Source organism: Podarcis erhardii (assembly GCF_964252035.2).
Source record: "Podarcis erhardii genome assembly, chromosome: 13".
Lineage (NCBI taxonomy): Eukaryota > Metazoa > Chordata > Lepidosauria > Squamata > Lacertidae > Podarcis > Podarcis erhardii.
The window spans coordinates 18,808,279-18,829,002 of record NC_138502.1 but is presented as its reverse complement, the minus strand read 5'-3'; the positions used below and the strand labels follow the sequence as shown (position 1 = coordinate 18,829,002).

The window sequence follows — 20,724 nt, the reverse complement described above, 5'->3', positions numbered from 1 at the left end:
GTAGACTACTAGACCAGTGAATAGTATCTGCCAGCAACATAGCAGGAGATTCATGTCTTGATTGGTTGCAGAATGCTGTATGGGGCAACTTTTGCTCTAATCTGAAAATGTAACTTTTTTTTTTTTGCATCTGAAGTCAGATACATTCCAGTATTAAATGACTCTTCTGACTGCCCAAGCATCACGCCATCATACCCCGGTAGTTATACATACAAGCCACGCAAAGTAGTAGTGCTTAATGCCAAGTTTATTTAATGCCAGTTACAGACTTTTCCCTCCCTGTAGATGGACAGGGTTACAGAGGCCTCACTGATTAAGCAGCCAGCTTTTGAGAGAACAGGGTAGCACACACTTCTGGCGGACGAGGCTGCAGGAGTTGGGAGGGAACCAGCACCTCTGGATTCAGTCACTGGACTCTCCCAGGGTGAGACGGTCAAAGAGGTATTCACCAAGGCCCTCATCTCTGGCACGCACACGCTTGAGGTTGGTCACGTGGTCCCCAAGCTTCTTGATCAGTTTCACCTCCTCATCCAGGAAATGGGTCTCCAGGAAGTCACACAGCTTGGGAGGAGAGAGGAAGAGAAGGTTGGCCATAGAAAACTGGAGCTCACAATTCAATGGGAAATCAGCCAAACTGGTGTCTGGGAGCTCAACTCAGACTAATAGTGCTGCCTTTTAAGGTACCACAAGGACTTATTTTTGCTGCAACAAAAACACCCTTCTGGAAATTAATGCAGGTAAGACATCTCATTATGGTTGCATATATCCCATGGAACTGGGCACAAAGAATTCAGCAGTCCAGCCATCTTTATACTTACAAAGAGGCAAGTTGTCTAGTCCTTAAATAAACCTGTGCACAAATCTAGGAAGACTTTAGATGTTTAGTAGACCTGTTCAATCGACTGGTGTGGGGTAAGTACTTTGGCTCTCGCCATTCACCAGAATTAAGCTAGTCTGCATAGTCAGTGGTCCCCAAGCTTTTAACACACACACACAAAACAGTATACCGATTTTGAGGCACTTCCCGTTTTATGTAGTTGATTAGTGGGCACTGATAGGAAAGGCGACATGACCCCCAACCCAACCATGTTAGTTTCCTCCAGCAAGACTTACATGGGGATCCGTGTGGCTGGTAGCAACCTGGTGCAAGTCCAGCAGAGCCTTGTTCAAATTCTTCTCCAGCTGAAGGGCCGCATCCATGGCAGCAGCTCCATTGGTCCACTCATCACGTTCTGGTTTCTGAAGTTAACGGCAGAGAACACTCATGAGAGAGCCTGCCAATTGCAGCACCTTCGTGCCCAGTGGCCCTTATATCCCGTTCTGCAATGTTCTGCACCTTCAGCATCAACAACCCACTACAGTGGTGCCTCGCAAGACGAAATTAATCTGTTCTGTGAGGCTCTTCGTATAGTGGTTTTTTCGTCTTGCGAAGCAAGCTCATTGACAGCTTAGCGGCTTTTAGCGAATCAGCTGATAAGTGGCTTAGGGCTTAGGAAAAGGGGGGGGGGGAACCCCGCAGGAACTCGCAAGACATTTTCGTCTTGCGAAGCAAGCCCATAGGGAAATTCGTTTTGCGAAGCGCCTCCAAAACGGAAAACCCTTTCGTCTAGCGGGTTTTCCGTCTTGCAAGGCGTTCGTCTTGCGGGGCACCACTGTAGTGCCAACAGAAATGGAGCTAAATTGGGAGCAGGGAGGACAGCATGGGAGTAGCCCAATGTTAGCAGAAGTACTTTTGCCTATAAGAATAAAGCCTAAAGCAGCCAAAATGCAACCCGATGAGAACTGGGCATGCTCAATAGCAACATAATGTTTTAGTGGGGGAAAAGGAGGTGAAGGAATGCCCTCCATGAGTTTCTTTTAAGATCTTGGATGTGGGCATGGTACCCTGAACAGGAGCACTCCTACTATGAAGATACAATGCAACATTTAGTTGCAATTGTTCTTTCCACGCACGGCTGCTATCATTCTGCAGTCAGACTTGCAGAACAAAGCAACTCCTTGCATTTCATACCACTAATCCACCCCCAATTCATCCGATAGGAACAGATGAAGCTACAATATTGATGAAGCAATAAACAGGTGTACCTTAGAGAGCTTACTGGGAGTGCCAAGTTTGCTGGGGGGTGGGCATGCAATGCACACTTTAAAATGCAATTCAGAGTACAAAAGCATGCCATAAACATAACCGTGTGCTATGGAAAAGCTGTTACAACACACCCAGCAAGTCAAGAGGAAGTCCGAGTTTTGAAGGGGGAAAATGGACATTATTTCTGCCACTCCCATTCCTCCTGCCCATGACTGAGGCCTTGATCCACCAGCACAACACCCCTCCTGTCCAAGCCACCCACTTTGACATCCTGCAGGACAACTCGGCCTCCACGGCGGTTCTGGAAGGTGAGGAGCTTCTCTGCTTGTTCATGCTTCTCCTCAGAGAGGTGCCGGAAGAAGGACGAGAACTTGGATAAGGCCACATCATCCCGGGAGAAGTAAAAACCCTGAAAGGGAGAAAAAGAGGCAAGGGCTCAGACTCAAGATTTACTCAAAGAAGAACTAGAAATGAACACAAAATGTTCCCAGTTCCAATCCAATAAATATTTACTGTTTGTAGCCATAGGCCACTGAAAATACAGTAAAATGCCTATTGGCCCAAACACAAAAATGTGGGGAAATGTACACTCAAGTTTAAAAATGCCACCAGCTTTTATTTATTACTACATTATTATATTTATCGCACCCTTCCTCCAAGAACTCAAGGTGGTCTCCCCATACCCGTTCTATTCTCAAAACAATCCGGTTACCCAGTGAGCTTCCTGGCCTAGGGATCTGAACCCTGGTCTCCCAGGTCCAACGCCAACCACTATACAGTGGTACCTCGGGTTAAGAACTTAATTTGTTCTGGAGGTCCGTTGTTAACCTGAAACTGTTCTTAACCTGAGGTACTACTTTAGCTACTGGGGCCTCCTGCTGCCGCTGTGCCACCGCCACGCAATTTCTGTTCTCATCCTGAAGCAAAGTTCTTAACCCGAGGTACTATTTCTGGGTTAGTGGAGTCTGTAACCTGAAGCGTCTGCAACCCGAGGTACCACTGTACCAAACAAAATGGTGTCGTAATGGGAGGAGAAAATCTCCCTAGCCACTTTCTGCACAACATTAATAATTTTACACAACTCTGCCCTGTTCCTTCCCATTAATCGCCTTTTCTCCAAACTAAAAAACTCCAAATGTTGAAATGGTTCCTCACAAAGGAACTGTTACGATTTATGAAGTGTATAGAGACCCCTCAGAGGCAGCAACATTCCTTGGCTGGAAACCAGGGCAAGTTAACTTACCTAACAAACGCAATGGCAATATTTTAGGATTTATCCAAATCTAGCTATAATTCCCCCAGCCCAATTTAACCCACACAAGAGGAATTCAAGAGACAGACTGGATGGCGCCTCCATTTCAGGCCTTTTAGGCATACAGGTGGAGAGGCTAGGGTTGCTGTTTTTAAATCATTAACGCTATATCTTCACGATGTTGTTTGTTCAGACCACACAACTCATGGGGAACTCAGCAGTGGGTAAACAGGAGGGCAGCGGACTTTGCCACAGCCCACAATGGAGGGAAGGGATGAAGAAAGAAGCAGGCAGCAGACCCAATAGGGAGGGAACAAAATGGAGACAGAAGGTGTACACACGTTAGTCTCCTTTTTAAAAAAAAGGACATTCTTCCCCTCAAATAGTTTTTTGGCCTCTGCTTCCCTCCTACAAACATTACTGGCATGTGGCCCCTGGAATATTGCTCTGGGGAGCAGTGTGGCCCTCAGTCAGAAGATTCCCCACCCCCGATCTCGAGGACAGCGGAGGGAGCTCTCTAAGATGTTGACATGAAAAAATCCCACGCAATCATGGCTGCCAGGTCCACTCTACTCCTATTTAGCAAGACGCAACAGCTAGACGGGGAGATTTAGGAAGAAGGAGAGCCAGGCGCCTGCGAGGGCAGGCAAGATACAAACGTAACCAATGAGAACCCAAAAAGCCACTGCCAGCCATCAGACAAAGGCAGCTTTCTGAACTGAGGTGAAGTAGCAACACTGGGAAGAAAGCAACGGGGGGGGGGCGGTGTTTAAAAATGCCCTTCTCTTTTACAACCCCAAAAAATGATGCACTATTTAGAAAAGACCGTGCTGTTGGAAGGCAAATGCCCATTGATCAGTCAATAGCTGTAAAGATTAAGCCATCAGATTTCCCTGACTGGAAAGGTAATTAATTCACCTGAAACCCTTAAGTGCTGAATTCCCCTAAAGAGGGACCCTTTTATTGTTTAGAATTTTTGAGAGAAAAGCCACCCTCAGTAGGTTTAGAGCTAAAAAAAACCAAGCCCCTGCACTATCCATTGTCATCCTTGCACCCTGTAAGATGCCTTGGGGCTACAATTCCTTTTTACAACTGTGCTCGCTGGGGCTGATGGGAGTTGTAGTCCAAATCTCCCGGAGGGCAGCTGGCTGGCATCCAGCGGACTAACTAGAAGATGCTGCGAGAGCGCAACACACCCTTACCAGAAAGGAAAACCGCACCTACTGGATTTCTACCTGCCATGTACCCGTGGAAAAGCAAAACGGAGCAACAATCGCATACCCAATGCAAAGAGAGGCCAAAAAGATTAGCAACAGATTATTAAAAGCCGTGGCTTCGCCTTTCCCCCCCCTCCCCTCTGGACGCTCACCAGGGACAGGTAGTTGTAGCTGGCATGGAGAAACTGGTTGACCAAGCGGTTCACTCCGGCTTCGCTCTGGGCGTCGTAGTTCTGGCGGACCTGGGAGCTCATGGTGCAAATCGGCGACTGGACTGGCTGGCTTAAGGATGAAGATGATGGGGCGGCGGCCGCGATCCTGCTCCGTTCAAGCACTGTTGAAGCAAGAGCAAAGGAGCGAAGGCCAGGAAAAGGAGCGATCTGAGCTGGGTGCGCCCGGACAGGGGCTTTTATAGGCAGCCCGGGAGGCTCTTCCAGGGACCTCCCTCCGCGAGGAGCGCAAAGGCTCCGCCCCGTTTGCTCGCTGATAGGGAAACAGCTGAGGCTTTCTGGCTTCAGCAAGGGGATTGAAAGAAGTCCGATTTTTAAAGGGGGGGGGGGGTTCCACAGGTTCTCAACGATCTGCAGCCCTTGAAGGTGTTACCAAGGGACAAGGTGCCTTTGCGTTGCAATAAAATCTTTACATGCAAAAAATGTAAATGTAATGCCCAGAGATACAGCTATAGGTGCAGTGCTTTTTTTCTTGAAACATGTTTAGGGGTACTCTCATTTGGACTCAAGAAAATCACCATTTTATAGACCATTTTATAGTTCAATTCAGGGAAAAGAAATACAGTAAATGGAGAAAAGTACAAAGATTCACAAAATGTTTAGGGGTATGTGTATACCTGCCTCCCCCCCCCAAAAAAAAGCACTGTACAGATATGTGTGTTAAAAAATCCTTTGTGGTTTGCTGACTCGGAAAGCAAATGCTACTGAATTTCTCGAGGTGGGGTTTTCTCCCATCTGCAGCATTAACCCTATGCACGTCTACCCAGATGTAAAGTTCAGTGGGGTTTGCTCCTAGGTAAGTGTGTAGATAAAGTTTGCTACCTTAAGGAGTTTGCAGCTTCAAATTCCTTGTCTGCATCTTTACACCTGTTGTGGCCAAAATGGGATGACACAATAGGTGACCAAACTCCGCCTCAAGAAGCCCAGAGGAAGGAGCTGTGTTCTCAACTGCTGCAGGATCAGGCCCATGGCTTTAGGGTGATCTCTGATCCTGTATTTGTGCTGGATGCACAAGTTGGCATGACAGGCTTCAGCTGGTACCACTAGCCAAGACTGCCTCCTCATAAAAATCAGATCTCATCAAAATCAGATCTTGCCACAGTTATTTTGCTGTAAGTTGCTCTATACGGGGCTGCCTTGAGAAGCATTCAGAAACTTACAACTTGTGTGAAATGTAGCTTCCATTTTGTTGACAGGTGCTAAATGTTTTTGTTGGAATAGAAATGGTTGCCAATCTGTGTCAAGGCTCAATTAAAAGGGCTGGTTTTAGCTTTTAAAGCGCTAAACGGGCCTTCTTCCATATATTCCTGTGTTTGACATCTGGAATCTTGCTCCAAATCCCTCAGTTATATGAGGTATTGATGGGCGAGTCCTTTTCTGCGGTGGCCCCTCACCTTGAGAGAACAGTCAGGCCCTAAAACGATGGCTTTTTTAAGGCATTTGGTCAAAGCATGGCTGTTCATTAATGTGATTGGATTAAGGTCTCCTGGCCTTTTTTTAAAAAGGGGGGGTGTTTAATGATGTGATTTCTGTAATTTGATTATGTTTAAAGTCAGTGCTGCTTTGTAAGCTGCCTTGAGTTCCCCTGGTGAAAAAAGCAGGCATGTATAGTTTGAATAAATTAATAAAGAAGATGACTGGCCACAAGCATTTCAATGAACCAAAGCTGAAGGTGGATTTTTTCTCATCCTAATGCAGTACTCTCTCCCCATTACACCAGATAGGCGATGGTGATAGGTTGAAACACCCCTCTTAATGGAAGAAAGTGGAGATGGGTCTCTTTTACAGTGAAGTCCTTCGCCCACATACCTGGGAGTAAGTCCAATTTAACTAAGTGGGACTGACTGCTGAGTAGATAGGATTGCATTTTATTTTGTTTAAACATACAATTCCTAACTGTTTCCCCTCCAGACAGATACACTGAGCCTTTGGGCAGAAGCACATTTCAACAGACACAGCTTTCCCCTTCCTAGTGGGACTAGCAAGCGTGTTTGGGAATGAATAAGGTGGCCAGGATCAGACCTCTTATGGTTCTGTAAAAGAGGCCCATCAACCTATGGATTAGAGAGAAGCTAGGATGCGGGTGGCGCTGCGGTCTAAACCACAGAGCCTAGGACTTGCCGATCAGAAGGTTGGTGGTTCGAATCCCAGCGACGGGGTGAGCTCCCGTTGCTCGGTCCCTGCTCCTGCCCACCTAGCAGTTCAAAAGCACATCAAGTGCAAGTAGATAAATAGGTACCGCTCCGGCGGGAAGGTAAATGGCATTTCCATGCGCTGCTCTGGTTCGCCAGAAGCAGCTTAGTCATGTTGTCCATATGACCCGGAAGCTGTCTGCGGACATTCGTGGGCTCCCTCGGCCTATAGAGTGAGATGAGCACGCAACCCCAGAGTCATCCGCGACTGGACCCAACGGTCAGGGGTACCTTTAACTTTACCTAGGACTGTAAACACACCAGAAATTTAAATTACATTCCTCCCCCCCACGAATAATCCTGGGAACTGTAGTTTGCTAAGAGTTTGGGGAATTGGAGCTCTGTGAGGGGTAAGCTACAGTTCCCACGGTTCTTTGGGGGGAGCCAGGTGGATGTGGCGTAGGACAGCCAAGGTCTCTAGAGCTGGGGTAGGGAACCTTTGGTCCTCCAGATGTTGCAGAACTTTGTGTAGTTCAACAACATCTGGAGGGCCAACTGTTCCCTGCAACTTCTTTAGAGGGATAAATTCATGGGGGTCTTAAAAAGAAGAAGAAAACACTTCCCTATCCCCTCTTCTTCCCTCATGAACATGACTCAGCAGAAACAGTTCCTCCAGAATACTGACAGGGGGGGGGGAGAAAACTCAGGATGATTCAGCAAAAAAAGTGTCTTTCGCTTCCCTTTCCTCCCCCCTCCCCTTTGTTATTGTTCTCAAGCTGGAGGCCTTGAGGCTGTTCTGTCTATCCACCGCTGCCCCCTGAAAATAACTAGCTAGCAATGTGTGGGATGCAGCAGCCAGGAGACAGAGATCTTCTAATTCCAGCAAAATGAGAATCCTCTTTCTCAGGCCCATTTGCCATGGAAGCTTCATGTTGTTGTTCGTGTTTCCAAAATAGAAATTATACGGGGTAGTTTTGAGTCAATTGGGCACGCGAGGCCCATACAATTTGTAGCAAAAGCTTAGGAAATTATCCCAAGCATTCCTGCTGAGATGACATGACTGATAATTAGCTATCCACACATGCCTTAAAAACAACCCACCCTAAGCGCAGATACAGAGACATCCCTTCAATTTCACACCACATGTCCGTTTTTGGACATTGTGATCAAAACTGGTGGGCTGTATTCATTGTTCTACCCTAGTAGACCCATTGTAACAAATAAACCTAAGTCACCTTAATGAACTTCAGTGAGTCTACTCTGGGTAGGAGTAGCACTGCCTGCAACGCTTGGCACACCCTTGTGTTCGGCTGTTTGCTTTTTGCAATATTTATCACAGGTGTTTTTGAAGAAGTCAGAATACAACACTTGATGAGGACATACATTTTCTTGGATAGTTCTCTCTACAGCTTCTGTCAAACAAGGCTTTTGTGTCCATTCGAACCAACCCGGTCCTGGTTCTCTCTGCATCCCCACGAGGTGTCATCTTGGGTTCAGCTTCGTCATCGTCATGAAAACAAGTTGGAAGGGGAATGGGAAGTGGGGCGGACGTGAGGAGCTCAGCAGTGCAGTGCGGATCTTGCTGTTGGACATGACCCCATGAGATGTTTAACTGCATGATGCTGGGAAACAGGGACCGAAACTGTATGAGGAAGCTGGGCATATGATGCGATTGGTCTTAAAACTGGGGTAGTAAGGGTGAAGGCGAGGGAGGATCTCATCTCTCTGTCTTGCTTCTCTATCTGCCTGTCATAAGGAGTGCAGGATATGCAGAATTTCTGCAAAGGTCAGCTTTGTGGGGCAGCGGCACATGATAGCAGAATGTGTTGTGGTGACAAATAGCGAAAGAGGAAGCTTAGAAGCCAAAAGATCTCCGGTGAGAGAATTGTTATTTATCTAGTTTTTGCTTCAAACCGCTAAAGATGGTCTCCCCGTTCCCAAAAGCATCGCTACAGATCTGGGGTAACGGAGTTTGAGGGTGAAAAGGCACCCATAACTACTAGAGTTAGTGACTGTTAGAAACCAATAAAGGGGTAGAATTTAGCTGATTTGGGAAGCATTGAATGGAAGTTTCCAGGCCAGTGGAAAAATACAGGATATGCTCCTTTTCCAGACCAGGGCCTCACCTGGGATAAAAGTCGCTAAGAATGACTAAATGTGCTTGAAGCAAGTCAATCACACATCAACAAAAAGGTGATGTCACATAGGAAAAATGTGTCCTTTTATAAAGCAGAGATCTGGAGGAACCATGCTCTTTCTGCTGTGAAGGACAATCCCTTTTTGAGATGCAAGTGCTGTAAACTGCATTCCCCCCATCTGCACCCAGGTTGTAAATATGTGTCAATAAATCATTTTTCTTAAGGACACGACAGTCTCCACCATGTCTTGTTTCCCAATGGAAACACCAACCCTGGGTGAGCGCCTGGGACTCCCTAGGATTTTGCTCCTGCTTGGCAAAGATTTGGGGAGGATCGCAACCTTTGTAACATTACGGTTTGCTAGATTCAGGTTGTTCTATGCAGTCAAAATAAAAAATAATAATAATAGTCCAGCAGCACCTTAGGGACCAACTAAGTTTGTTCTAGGTATAAGCTTTCAGAAAGCTTGTACCTAAAACAAACTAAGTTGGTCTCTAAGGTGCTACTATGGGACACGGGTGGCGCTGTGAGTTAAACCACAGAGCCTAGGGCTTTTCGTTGTTTCCAATCCCCACGGCGGAGTGAGCTCCCGTTGCTCAGTCCCTGCTCCTGCCCACCTAGCAGTTCAAAAGCACGTCAAAGTGCAAGTAGATAAATAGGTACCGCTCTGGCGGGAAGGTAAACGGCGTTTCCGTGCGCTGCTCTGGTTCGCCAGAAGCAGCTTAGACCCGGAAGCTGTATGCTGGCTCCCTCTGCCAATAAAGCAAGATGAGTGCCGCAACCCCAGACTGGACCTAATGTTCAGGGGTCCCTTTACCTTTACCTTTAAGGTGCTACTGGACTATTTTTTTTAAAAAAAAAATTATTATGGTTTGTTGTTCATCTCCCTCTCTCTGTAGTTCCTGACAAAATACGTCAAAGACAGAAAGTGCAGCAAAACAATCCAAATAAGCAACCATTTGTTATGTTATAATAAAACACCGTTTGTATTTTATACATAAGAACACATTCCTGAACGCTGTCTGTTCCCGTCCCCACCAATCTGGACAGTGTGAAGCTTGCTAAAGCAGGCAAAGGGGAAGTCTCAGACACTTGCCTTATTTTCAGACTTGGGCGGAAATTCCCCAACAACCCTACCCGTGGTTATTTTGAGACTCCGCCAGCATGTTATTTGTCTCATCTGCACTCAGCTTGGCTTCCTCTGTGCTGGAAACCAACAAAGTAAAATATTCTGTTTAAAAAGTGTATGCTGAACTATACCTGGGATCCCCTTCACCAGCCCCTTCTCGGATTGGCCCTCCAGCAAAACCAGCTGCAAACCAAAAGGCTGTGTGTCCATTATCTCTCTGAAGCACATTCAAAGCACATTCTTCCCCTCAAAGAATTCTGGACACTGTAATTTACCCCTCACAGAGTTACAATTTCCAGCAACCCTGAACAAACTACGGTGCTAAATAGTTCTGTTTTTACAAGCCTTGTTCTCAAGGTAAGACTGCAGCTCGCTGGGTCTCCCAAATTGCTTCTTTTTTTAGTGACAATAGCTTAGATGTACATGTGTTTAACCTGCATCGTTTCCCCCATCAAAATCACTCCCCCCCACTGAAAATTAGAATTTTTATTATTCCACTTATTGAAAAAAGGGAAGCAGCATTTCCAGGCATTGAATTCAATGACAACTATGCTTCATGGCACTTACTTCCCCTATGATCTCCCCCAGCACCATATTTTAGATTGTAAGCCCCTTGGGCCAGAGACCTGCTCTCTTATACACAACAAAGCTCCATGTGTATTGACAATGCTATTCAACAATCAATAAGAGTGATAAGATCTTGCCATTAGGCAAGGTCTCCTTCCACCTGCCTTGCCCCACCCTCTGCTTCTCAATGTGTATTGTATTGTTTTATGTACTGTGGCTTGCTGTTGTTTTATTGATTATAGTTTAGATATTATTGTAACTGTTGAGTGGATTTCTGTTTAACTTTTGTATGTTGATATTATTATTTTATACTATTCTAATTGATTGTTGATTGTTACTTTTTTGATGTAGGCTGTCTATTTTAAAGTTACATTTTATTATCACATTTTTGTATTGCATTAGATTGTTATAAGATGTACATTTTTTGTTTTGTTTCTTCAGCTTGTAAACCGCCTTGAGTATTGTAAGATAGAATATAAATAGAATATAAATCCAGCAAATATAAAAGCATAACAAAACATCAAACATAAAAAACTTCCCTATACAGGGCTGTCTTCAGATGTCTTCTAAAAGTCGTATACAGTGGTACCTCGGGTTAAGAACTTAATTCGTTCCGGAGGTTTGTTCTTAATCTGAAACTGTTCTTAACCTGAGGTACCACTTTAGCTAATGGGGCCTCCCGTTGCCGCTGCACAATTTCTGTTCTCATCCTGAAGCAAAGTTCTTAACCTGAGGTACTATTTCTGGGTTAGCAGAGTCTGTAACCTGGAGCGTCTGTAACCCGAGGTACCACTGTAGTTGTTTATCTGTTTGACATCTGACAGGAGGACGTTTCACAGGGTAGGTTCCACTACCAAGAAGGCCCTATGCCTTGTTCCCTGTAATTTCATGTCTCACAGTGAGGGAACCTCCAGAAGGCGCTTGGAGCTAGATAACATGGCAGGCATCTCCCAAGCACAGCACCTCTCCAGGCCTATATTGGGTCACCTGCCCTTAAATCCAGCTCTGGCAGGTGTATATTTCATGGGCACTGGAAGGGTGCCAGCGTCATGAATTTTACAGGGGGATGGAAATCCATATTAACTGACTGTTGATAAGGGCAGCTGCATTTGCAGCGTTATGGGTTTGTGGGTGCCAGACCTCTAAGCCCTATAATCCTAGAAAGTGTTTTAAAATATAAATCAGGTTAGCTTCCTTATGAGGTGATTGCCTGGGTGAAGGGCCATTAAGAAAACAACGTAAAGGTGATGGGCCTTTAAGAGAGCAAAAGAGAGGGGGCTCTGTGCCAGATTCAGATGGGTCCCTCCTCCATCTCACAAATAGGGAGACGGATAAGTCAGTTGAGAATTTTGCTGTTATGCGAACGAAGAAACAGGAAAAAAAGCAGCAAGCAAAGGGTCAGAGAGCAATGCTTGATTTCTGCTGGAATATCGTCTTAGGCTCAGGTTGTACATATGTATAAATAAACCAAATATCATAAAGACATATCAGGCACTTTTGTGTCTCATTGTCCAAAAGCAAACCCAAACCCTGGGTGAGAGCTTGGAACCCTGGGATGTCGCAGCACTCAAGAGATTGGGTTGGGGCACAACAACTCAAGCATTTACTTTGTGTTTGTTCATGGAGTTCAGCGAGTCTGCGTATCAATAACAGGAAGGAAAGTTCAGGGAAAACTGGCCGAGCTCTCCTTTTATTGATCAAAGTTCTTTGAGAAAATAAAATAAAAAGGGAGACTTTAGATTCACACACACCTTTACAGGCTGCAATGGAAGGATAACAAAGGGAGGAGGTGGGGAAACTGGCAGTTGTCCAAAGTGACAATAGAACGTTGTTCCTGAGCTGAAGGCCACAAATACAATGCACACTGCTCAAGGACTAATTCTAGGGACTATCTATATTGGCAAAAGCCTTGCTTTTTCTCGCACTTGAGTTCTGTCTTGTGGTCACAGGACTAAAGGCAAGGCCAGGTAGATAAGAGCAGGTCTGGTTCTTGCCCCAATACAGCATTATCTTCCCCAGTAGGAGTGAATGGCAGCAATTAATTTATGAGTCTTCTTGGAATGGGCGCAGTTCCCTGTATTGGATCAGCCACCCATCACTCCTGCAGGAACTTGACAAGTTTGTCTTCCCTAGCAGCCACCCAGGGTCTCCAGGAGAGAGGCCTCTAACATCACTGGCTACCTGGTCCTGGAGATGCCAGGGACAGTACTGGGGACCTTCTGCACTCAAAGCATGTGCTCTGCCACTAAGCCATGGGCCTCTCCCAAGCAGCAGGAGGCGGCAGCAGAAGCGGCAAAGAAAAAACCCTCCCTAGGCCCCTTACAATGGTTGGTCTGATGGGGACTGTTGTCCCATAAACTTTTTTCCTAGCTGGGCTCCCTCCCCGTTATTTGAGTCACTGGGGGCGGGAGAGAAAGAGGATGATTTAGGCAGTGGACTGCAGGTAGAAGACATTAGCATCCCACAGCCTCCCTTTTTGCTATTTAAGGGAGATGCCACATTTTCTGCTAAGTGTTGGCAAATCCAGTTTTAAAACCCATGCCTGATGCCCCTACATCCAAGTTTGCCCCTTACATCTGTGTCAGTGTGTGGAGGAATCAGTGTGTCAGTGGTATTTTGATTCTGATGGAAGCCAGTTATTTAACACACACACGGGAGGGGGGAACTTTCAATTTATGCAACTGTCCAAGGAAAGCCAACGTTGCTTTCAAGTTATGAGCTGCAGGAGGCTTCAGACGTAGGGTAAGAGGCTCTGCGGTTAGCAATAGCAGAGCCCTTATCTCTCAAGCACAGCTGTGGGTGGAGTGATTTGGGTATCTGTTTGTTATTTTTAAGATAGTTTGCCTCTGCTCCTCCATAGAAGCAAGAAAGCCAAGCTCCACTTCAAAGGTATTTGCAGTTGCTTGAATTTGCAGTCTTGGGCAATAATGAGGATGTAAGATAAGTACAGTTTGCCTCTTTGTAAACAAAACATAAGTATAGGCTGTTCTGCTTGCAATATCCCAGAAAGGCACTTGGAGAAACTCAGAAATAAGATCCTGCACAGGTAAGGTTGATGCCTAACCAACTAGTTCAGCAGTATAACATTTTTATAAATGATTTCACTGATTTGTGTGCTTGGCCTATAGTCCTTTTATGGCATATTATTATTATTATTATTATTATTATTATTATTATTATTATTATAATCCTCTTTAAACTTATTTGGGAGTTGCTTCTCCGGCTTACTCCTGAGGAGACGTACACACCACGGGGATGGAGGAACATGTAGCCCTGCAGATGTTGCTGGACTACAACTCCCATGACCCTTGACCATTGGCCCCCGTGGCTGGGGATGACATGGGAGATGGGAGTCCATGACATGGGAGATTTGGAAGGCAGCTGTTTTCTCCACCATTGCTGGTACAAGATTGAAGTGCCCTGCTGTGGAAGGGGAGAGGAGCTTCCCCTCCCATTTCAGACCAATGTGGAATTTGATCTAAGGTAGCCATGGTGCAAATGGAAACAGGGCAGGTGCAAATGGAAACAGGGCAGGTTTTAAATCTAGGTAAATTGGTGGCGCTGTGGGTTAAACCACAGAGCCTAGGACTTGCCAATCAGAAGGTCGGCAGTTTGAATCCCCGCGGTGGGGTAAGCTCCTGTTGCTTGGTCCCTGCTCCTGCCAACCTAGCAGTTCAAAAGCACAAAGTGCAAGTAGATAAATAGGTACCGCTCTGGCGGGAAGGTACAGAGTGTTTCCGTGCGCTGCTCTGGTTCACCAGAAGCGGCTTAGTCATGCTGGCCACATGACCCAGAAGCTGTACGCCGGCTCCCTTGGCCAATAAAGCGAGATGAGTGCCAAAACCCTAGAGTCATCTACAACTGGACCTAATGGTCAGGGGGCCCTTTACCTTTACCTAAATTACTTAGGAACAAAGGTTTCCTGCATTTCAGGGTCTCCAGCTGTTTTTGGACTACAGTTCCCATCATCCCTGACCACTGGGTCCTGCTAACTAGGAGTTATAGTCCAAAAACAGCTGGAGACCCAAGTTTGGGAGATCCTAGATGAGATGGCCCTCATGGTCTCTTCCAACTCTACAATTCTATGAGTTTTGTCCCTGGCTCTATCCGCCATCCTCATGCGGCCCCTGACAAATTATGCCCAAGGGGAAACGGCCCTTGAAAGGGGGAAAAAACGTTGGCTGCCTAAGACAAGAATGTTTGCCTTTCAGCAGTGACGATACCCCTTGTTTGGACATCGCAAACTTCCCCCCTTAAAACCCCAGACAAACCACAGGCGAGTTTAAACGGGTGAACCCTTGTTTATTGGAAGCATGCCAACTGAGTTGTGGCAGGTACAGCCCCCCTTGAGTGGGGCCTGGCCAGAGTGATGGAGGTGGGTCTTGCTTCTGTGGGTTCACGGAAGGGGTATTGCGCTCTTGGGGACAAGGGAGGGAGAGGGAATCAGCTGCTGCTCTCTCCCAGGGTGTGCTTGTCAAAGAGGTATTCGCCAAGCCCTCCCTGGGATGCCCCCAGCCGCCGGAGGTTGGTGACGTGGTCGCCCAGGACTTTAATAGCTTTCACTTGCTCGTCAAGGTAGTGAGTTTCCAGGAAGTCACAAAACTGTAGAGATGGAGAGAGAAGAAGACAGGGTGAAATGCTTGGTTAGGCAGGTCTACCATCAAAGATTTGAGACAACACCCAGAGCACTTCCAATAAACTCTCCCCCCAACTGTTTACTTCTGAAGCTGTCTCTTCTAGTGTAGGGTTCACCTTGGATCAGTGGCAATCTGACATTCAAGTGCTGCTATTTTATTTTTTTAAAAGGTATGGCAGTTTTATTTCAGAACTACACTTAATAACTCCCACCCTTCCTGATCGTTGGCCCATGCTGACTAGGGTTTACGGGGCTTGGGAATCAAATGACTTTTAGAGGGCCGTCCTTGCTTAAACGCATTGCAAAGGATTTCCCCCCATCTTTCTCTGCATTCTGCCTCCTGCCCCACATGATGTGAATAGCAGCTTTTCCGCAGATTTATGGGTGCTGCTGCTGCTACAACTATTTCTGCCCAGGAGGGTAGCAGGAAGACCTATTAGGATCTTGGCGTAACATCTCAGGGCTCACAGAATCAGAGGCAGGATGCAGAGATGGCTGGACCACTGATGAAACAGTGAAGCAACATTGTGCAAATCCAGTAATTTACCAGTACCTCTCAGGCAAAGTAGGTAAAAGGCATATGTGCAAGGACAGTAACGGCTCAAGACAGGACTCCTAAGCTTATCAGCACCCCATGGATACTCACATGTGGGTCTCCCTGGCTGCTTGCCAGTTGGTGCAGATCCAAGAGGGCCTTGTTCACATTCTTCTCCAGCTGAAGGGCTGCCTCCATGGCATCAAGAGTTGTACCCCAAGCATCCTTTTCTGGCTTCTGTAGAGACAGAAAACAAATATAAAATTATAGAGTTCCGTAACAAACTAGCTTTTAAAGACTGGCTGCTGCTATTTCTGGGACAGTGGCTTCCCCAAGGCCAGAGGTAGGATTCGAACCCAGGGTCAACATGCTATTTTTGCCCAGCTCACATAGAAGGGTTTGAGGTCCTAACAGGCCTCGAGACAGAACCACCACCTGGGAAGTCCTGCAGTCGTTGCTCTCGGCATCTCTGGCTAGAAACAGGGCACCCCACCAGATTTGTACCTTGATGTCCTGCAGGAGGACCCGACCACCGCGTTGGCTCTGGAACTTCAGCAGCTTCTCAGCATGCTCCCGCTCCTCGTGGGACTGCGAGCGGAAAAAGGCAGCCACATGTCGCAGGGCAACGTCATCCCGGTCGAAGTAGGAAGACTGGAGAAATGGAACAGGAGGAGACGCTGGGTTACTTTGGGGAGATCCTAGCCAGACTGCGGACAAGTGAGCAGATGAAAAAGACCTTCATATCTGGGGAAGTGTTGTGGGCAGGGAAGGAGGAGGCCTGGTCTGTCAAGAGAACGAATTGTTCCCACGATGCCTCAGAAGCTTGCAAGTTCTGTAAAAGAACCACCACCCTATGGGAAGCAGGGGAAAACCCTCAAGTTCTTCTGCATAAGTTGTCTTCTGTAAACCCAAGCTGGCGTCAACCAGAAGTCGGGCATTTAGGGTTGATGGTTCCATGCTGCATAACACTCTTCTAGCAGAGATTCAGCAAGCACCCTCACTTTTGACTTTCTTACAGACTTCTTTATGCCAACAGGTCTCTGCAGTTGTTTAAAAATTCTGCGAGTAGCCAGTCTTTTATTAATGATTCTTTTGTACTGCTTTTGTTATTTTGCGTTTTTATATTGCTGTGCACCACCTTGAAGATTTACGAGAGGGCGGTATACGAATACTTTTACTTTGTAAAAAAACAAAACAAAACTCTTGAGTCAATGAAAGTCCACAGCACTACAAAATGTCTCCCATTTAGCCACGTGCCGAGACTACAGAGAAGACACTTGTCTGCAGTTTGCTACCAGGCACAAGCAGAGCAGGACAGGGGGCCCCTCCAGACATCCCTTTCCATTGTGCCTTCATGATGATTTCACAGTTCTGCAGAAGGCGCCTCTGATACATAAGAAAACAGGAGGTGCTGTGCAAGTTTGTGTTTGTGTTGTTGTTTTTTAACCTCTCTCTCTCTCTCTCTCTCTCTCTGTCATACACACACAGTTTAACTGCATCAGCCCAGAAATTTATTTGCAAAAAAATGTTTTCTCCTGCTGCAGGAAGAGAGATGGGGATAACTGGCGAATGTCCTAAGGCTACAAAAAGAAAAGAAGAAGAAGGAGGAGGAGGAGGAGAAGAAGAAATGGATATCCCCATCCAAGAGACGCTACATATGACAAACTTGAATTGGCAAAAAGGCTGTAAACAGTCACCAAAAAAAACCACCACCCTAATAATATTTTTTAAAAAAGAAGATTAATGGGCAGGGATCCACAAATCCTGCATGCCTAGTATTGCAGAGAAATGGGTGAGTGTGGGAGAGGGATATGGAAAAACGTGAACAAGAACATACAAGTTTTGAATGGAGAATCTGTACTTCTTCCAAGTCTGGAAAGTATCCAGGGGATAAACACTATTTTGAAGGGGGAGGAGGAGGAGGCGAGACTCATTGAATGGAGCCCATTGGTGTTAGGGGAGGGAAGGCAAGCCTCAAGTGTGGACTAACCTCAAACTGTATGCAGATTGTAAAGCAACTGAACTGACCAACCCGCAAAGCAACAGGACACAGTTAAGGAGAAAAAAACCCAACCCACATACAATGGGGGAAGGAAATGTATAAAGAGCCATGGGGCAAGTAGGGGGACACTGAGCAGAGTGCCCTGGGTGCAAGAGGCTCCCCTCTTAAAAATAAAGTATATGGGGGATGGAACCTGCAGGAGCCCGAGGGGGCAGAGTTCTGGTGAAAGTTTGGCAAGGCACCCTTGAAAGACTGCTAGCATCACTCTCTCACACACAGTCCATTTCCCACAGAGACATAAAGGTGTGGGCATCAGAAGTTACAGAAAGAAACAGTTGTTAACTGAAGCCAAAGCAAAAAAGAACAACACACACCCCCCTTTCCATCTTCCTATACTGGAAGTGGGTCAAGTAGAGATTATGGGTTGGGGGACAAGAAGACGCTATTATGTCTGGGAAGAAGAGAGAATAACTGTCATGGGATGTTCTTTTTAATCACCCCACCCTAGAAGCTTATCTCTGCCTCCCACACTTGTTGATCCACCCAAGACACACACCATGGGCAACTGGGAGACAGCAATGGGTGGTGGGGGGAGAGATGGAGAATGCAAGAATGGTGTTTTATGCCAAAGAGAGGCAAGGCTGTGCAGGCAGGCTGATCAGCAACTATGGGATGCCAAGCACCACCACGATGACCCCTAGGCCTAAGAAAGAGAGGAAGAGAGAGAGAGAGAAAATGAGTATGTATTTTTGGAGAGTAGCAAGAGGACAATGACCAAGACTAGGGGAAGCACTAAAAAGGAAGTGAAAGAGTGTTCGTTTGAAAACAAAGGGAAGGAAGCAAGCAGAGGCAGCCAGAACTCTCAAGACAAAGTCCCTCCCATTGTTCTTGTGGCTGCTTTTGCCCTTGCAAGGAAACAAAAGTGATGAAAATGGAGACTCCTAATACTGTAAGGGAGAAGAGAGCATGGTGTTGCTGGGCTCTTCTCCGGCCCCGTTTAAACCTGCTACCTAGCCATGAAGCTCTCTGGGCGACTTCAGGCCCTGAGCCACCACTTCTTAGGGTTGTTGTGAGCTTCCAACGGGAAGGTGGGTGGGTGGAAGACCATGCCTGCTGCTACCTTGAACTCTTTAGAACAAACGTGGGACTGAAAGAACGCGGGGCAAGTGGAATTGGTGTCCTCTGGGGTTCTCTAGCCACGCTCCCTTTTTTCCCAGGGAACAGGGCCAACTGATCAGAGAATTGTGGAGTTGGAAGGGGCACCCAGAGTCATCTAGTCCAACCCCCTGCAATGCAGGAATGAGGCTGTGACCCGGGGGCTCTGCACCCCAATATACCACCCCCCCCACCCCGTCGCCGACACACCCTGACCCCTTGCTCACCATGGACAGATAGACGTAGCTGGCGTACAGCTCCATGTTGACCATGCGGTTGACGGCGGCTTCGCAGTCGCGGTGGTAGTTCTGGCGGACCTGGGACTCCATGGCTTCGGAGAAGAGCTGCGGCGGGGCGGCTGCAAGGCGTCGGCGGGGGGCTCGCTTCGCTGGCGGGGCAGCTGGTCTCTCCGCGGGTCAACTCAAGCAAGGATAGCAGAAGAAGCAAAAGGGACGCTCCTTTTTTGGGGGGGGCTGTTTTGTTTGCTGAAGGGGGAAAAGAGAGGGAAAAAAGAAAAGAGGCTGGTGGGGGAACCGGTTCCGTTCAAACACTGTTGAAGCAAGAACCGAGCTCTGCGGGGACAAAGGGATCGCGGGCGCTTTTATAAGGCCGCCGGGCAGCGAGAGGGACGTGCGCAGCCACCAATGACCGGCCCTTCAGCGCACGCCGAGGCCGAGTGTTTGCGAAAGGCGGAGTCTGGCAAAGGGGAACCCAGGCGTCCGAGGGCGCGCCCCCCCCCCCGCCTGCCTGCCTGCCTGGCGCACGTGACGGGCTCGGCTTTTCCTCCGCCCCAGCAGCCAAGCGCGCGCTATCTTTGCGCGCACCCCGGATGGAAAAAGACCGCGTCGTAGTGTAGTTGCTTTGCGCCCGTTCCAGGTTCCCTGCAAGTGGTATTCAGGATGGAAGCAGAGAATTCAACAGGAAAAGCTTTTCCCAGCGGAGTAATGCACATTCTCCTCTAAAAGGGGGGTGGGGTGGGGTGGAATACCATGGAGGGCAGAATTTAAAATTACCTATCTGAACGAACCACCGCCAAGGGAAATCCCCGTTTCCAACCCAGTTCTTGTCCCCCCATGTAGCCCCGGAAGACCCAGCAGTCCTGGCTTTCACTGCTCATAATTTACTCATCTTTCCTGGAGAAGAAACAGGCCGCATACACACCACACGTTGAAAGCACTTGGGATGTCCCACAGAATCCTGGTGATAAAAGAATTAGCAACCCCAGGTGTTTATTTTTTATTTTAATCATGTTTCAATTTTAATTGCATTTAACTTTCAGATAGAATGTTTTAGGCTTGGGTTTTGTGTGTTCTGTATTTGTGACAATGTCCCTCCTTACAGCTGTATTCCATCTCTCCTTATCCAACCCCGAGAGTGGTACAAATGGCAGAAGGTTTTGCTAAGTCTATCATGAGTCAGCAACAAGAGTGTTAATTAGCTATCCTTGAAGCTATCTGAGATCCAGGAAGAGGAGTGGGTGAGGATTTTAATGGTGCTCTTCTTTCCCCATGGAAGGCTTGGCTACCAGGGTACAAACATGTGACATCCGAGACCTAGAATGGTCAAATGGCCTGGGCACACTGGGCCGCATTGTGGGGGTGACGATACCTGTATGGCTTAGCCATGCATGTTTTACTGCTCATGA

General features: G+C 47.1%; 1 protein-coding gene across 1 annotated transcript; it reads right to left on the bottom strand.

The window, feature by feature from the left end:
• Positions 1–229: 229 nt before the first annotated feature.
• Positions 230–19,726, bottom strand: LOC309326899 (uncharacterized protein). Its single transcript, XM_081835929.1, has 8 exons — positions 19,307–19,726; positions 16,427–16,573; positions 16,034–16,159; positions 15,200–15,353; positions 4,708–5,144; positions 2,349–2,495; positions 1,114–1,239; positions 230–561 (listed from the first exon to the last, which is right to left on the bottom strand). The coding sequence occupies exons 1-8, from the start codon at positions 19,406–19,408 to the stop codon at positions 403–405; spliced, it is 1,398 nt and encodes a 465-aa protein (XP_081692055.1). The 5' UTR covers positions 19,409–19,726; the 3' UTR covers positions 230–402.
• Between the last annotated feature and the right edge of the window lie 998 nt (positions 19,727–20,724).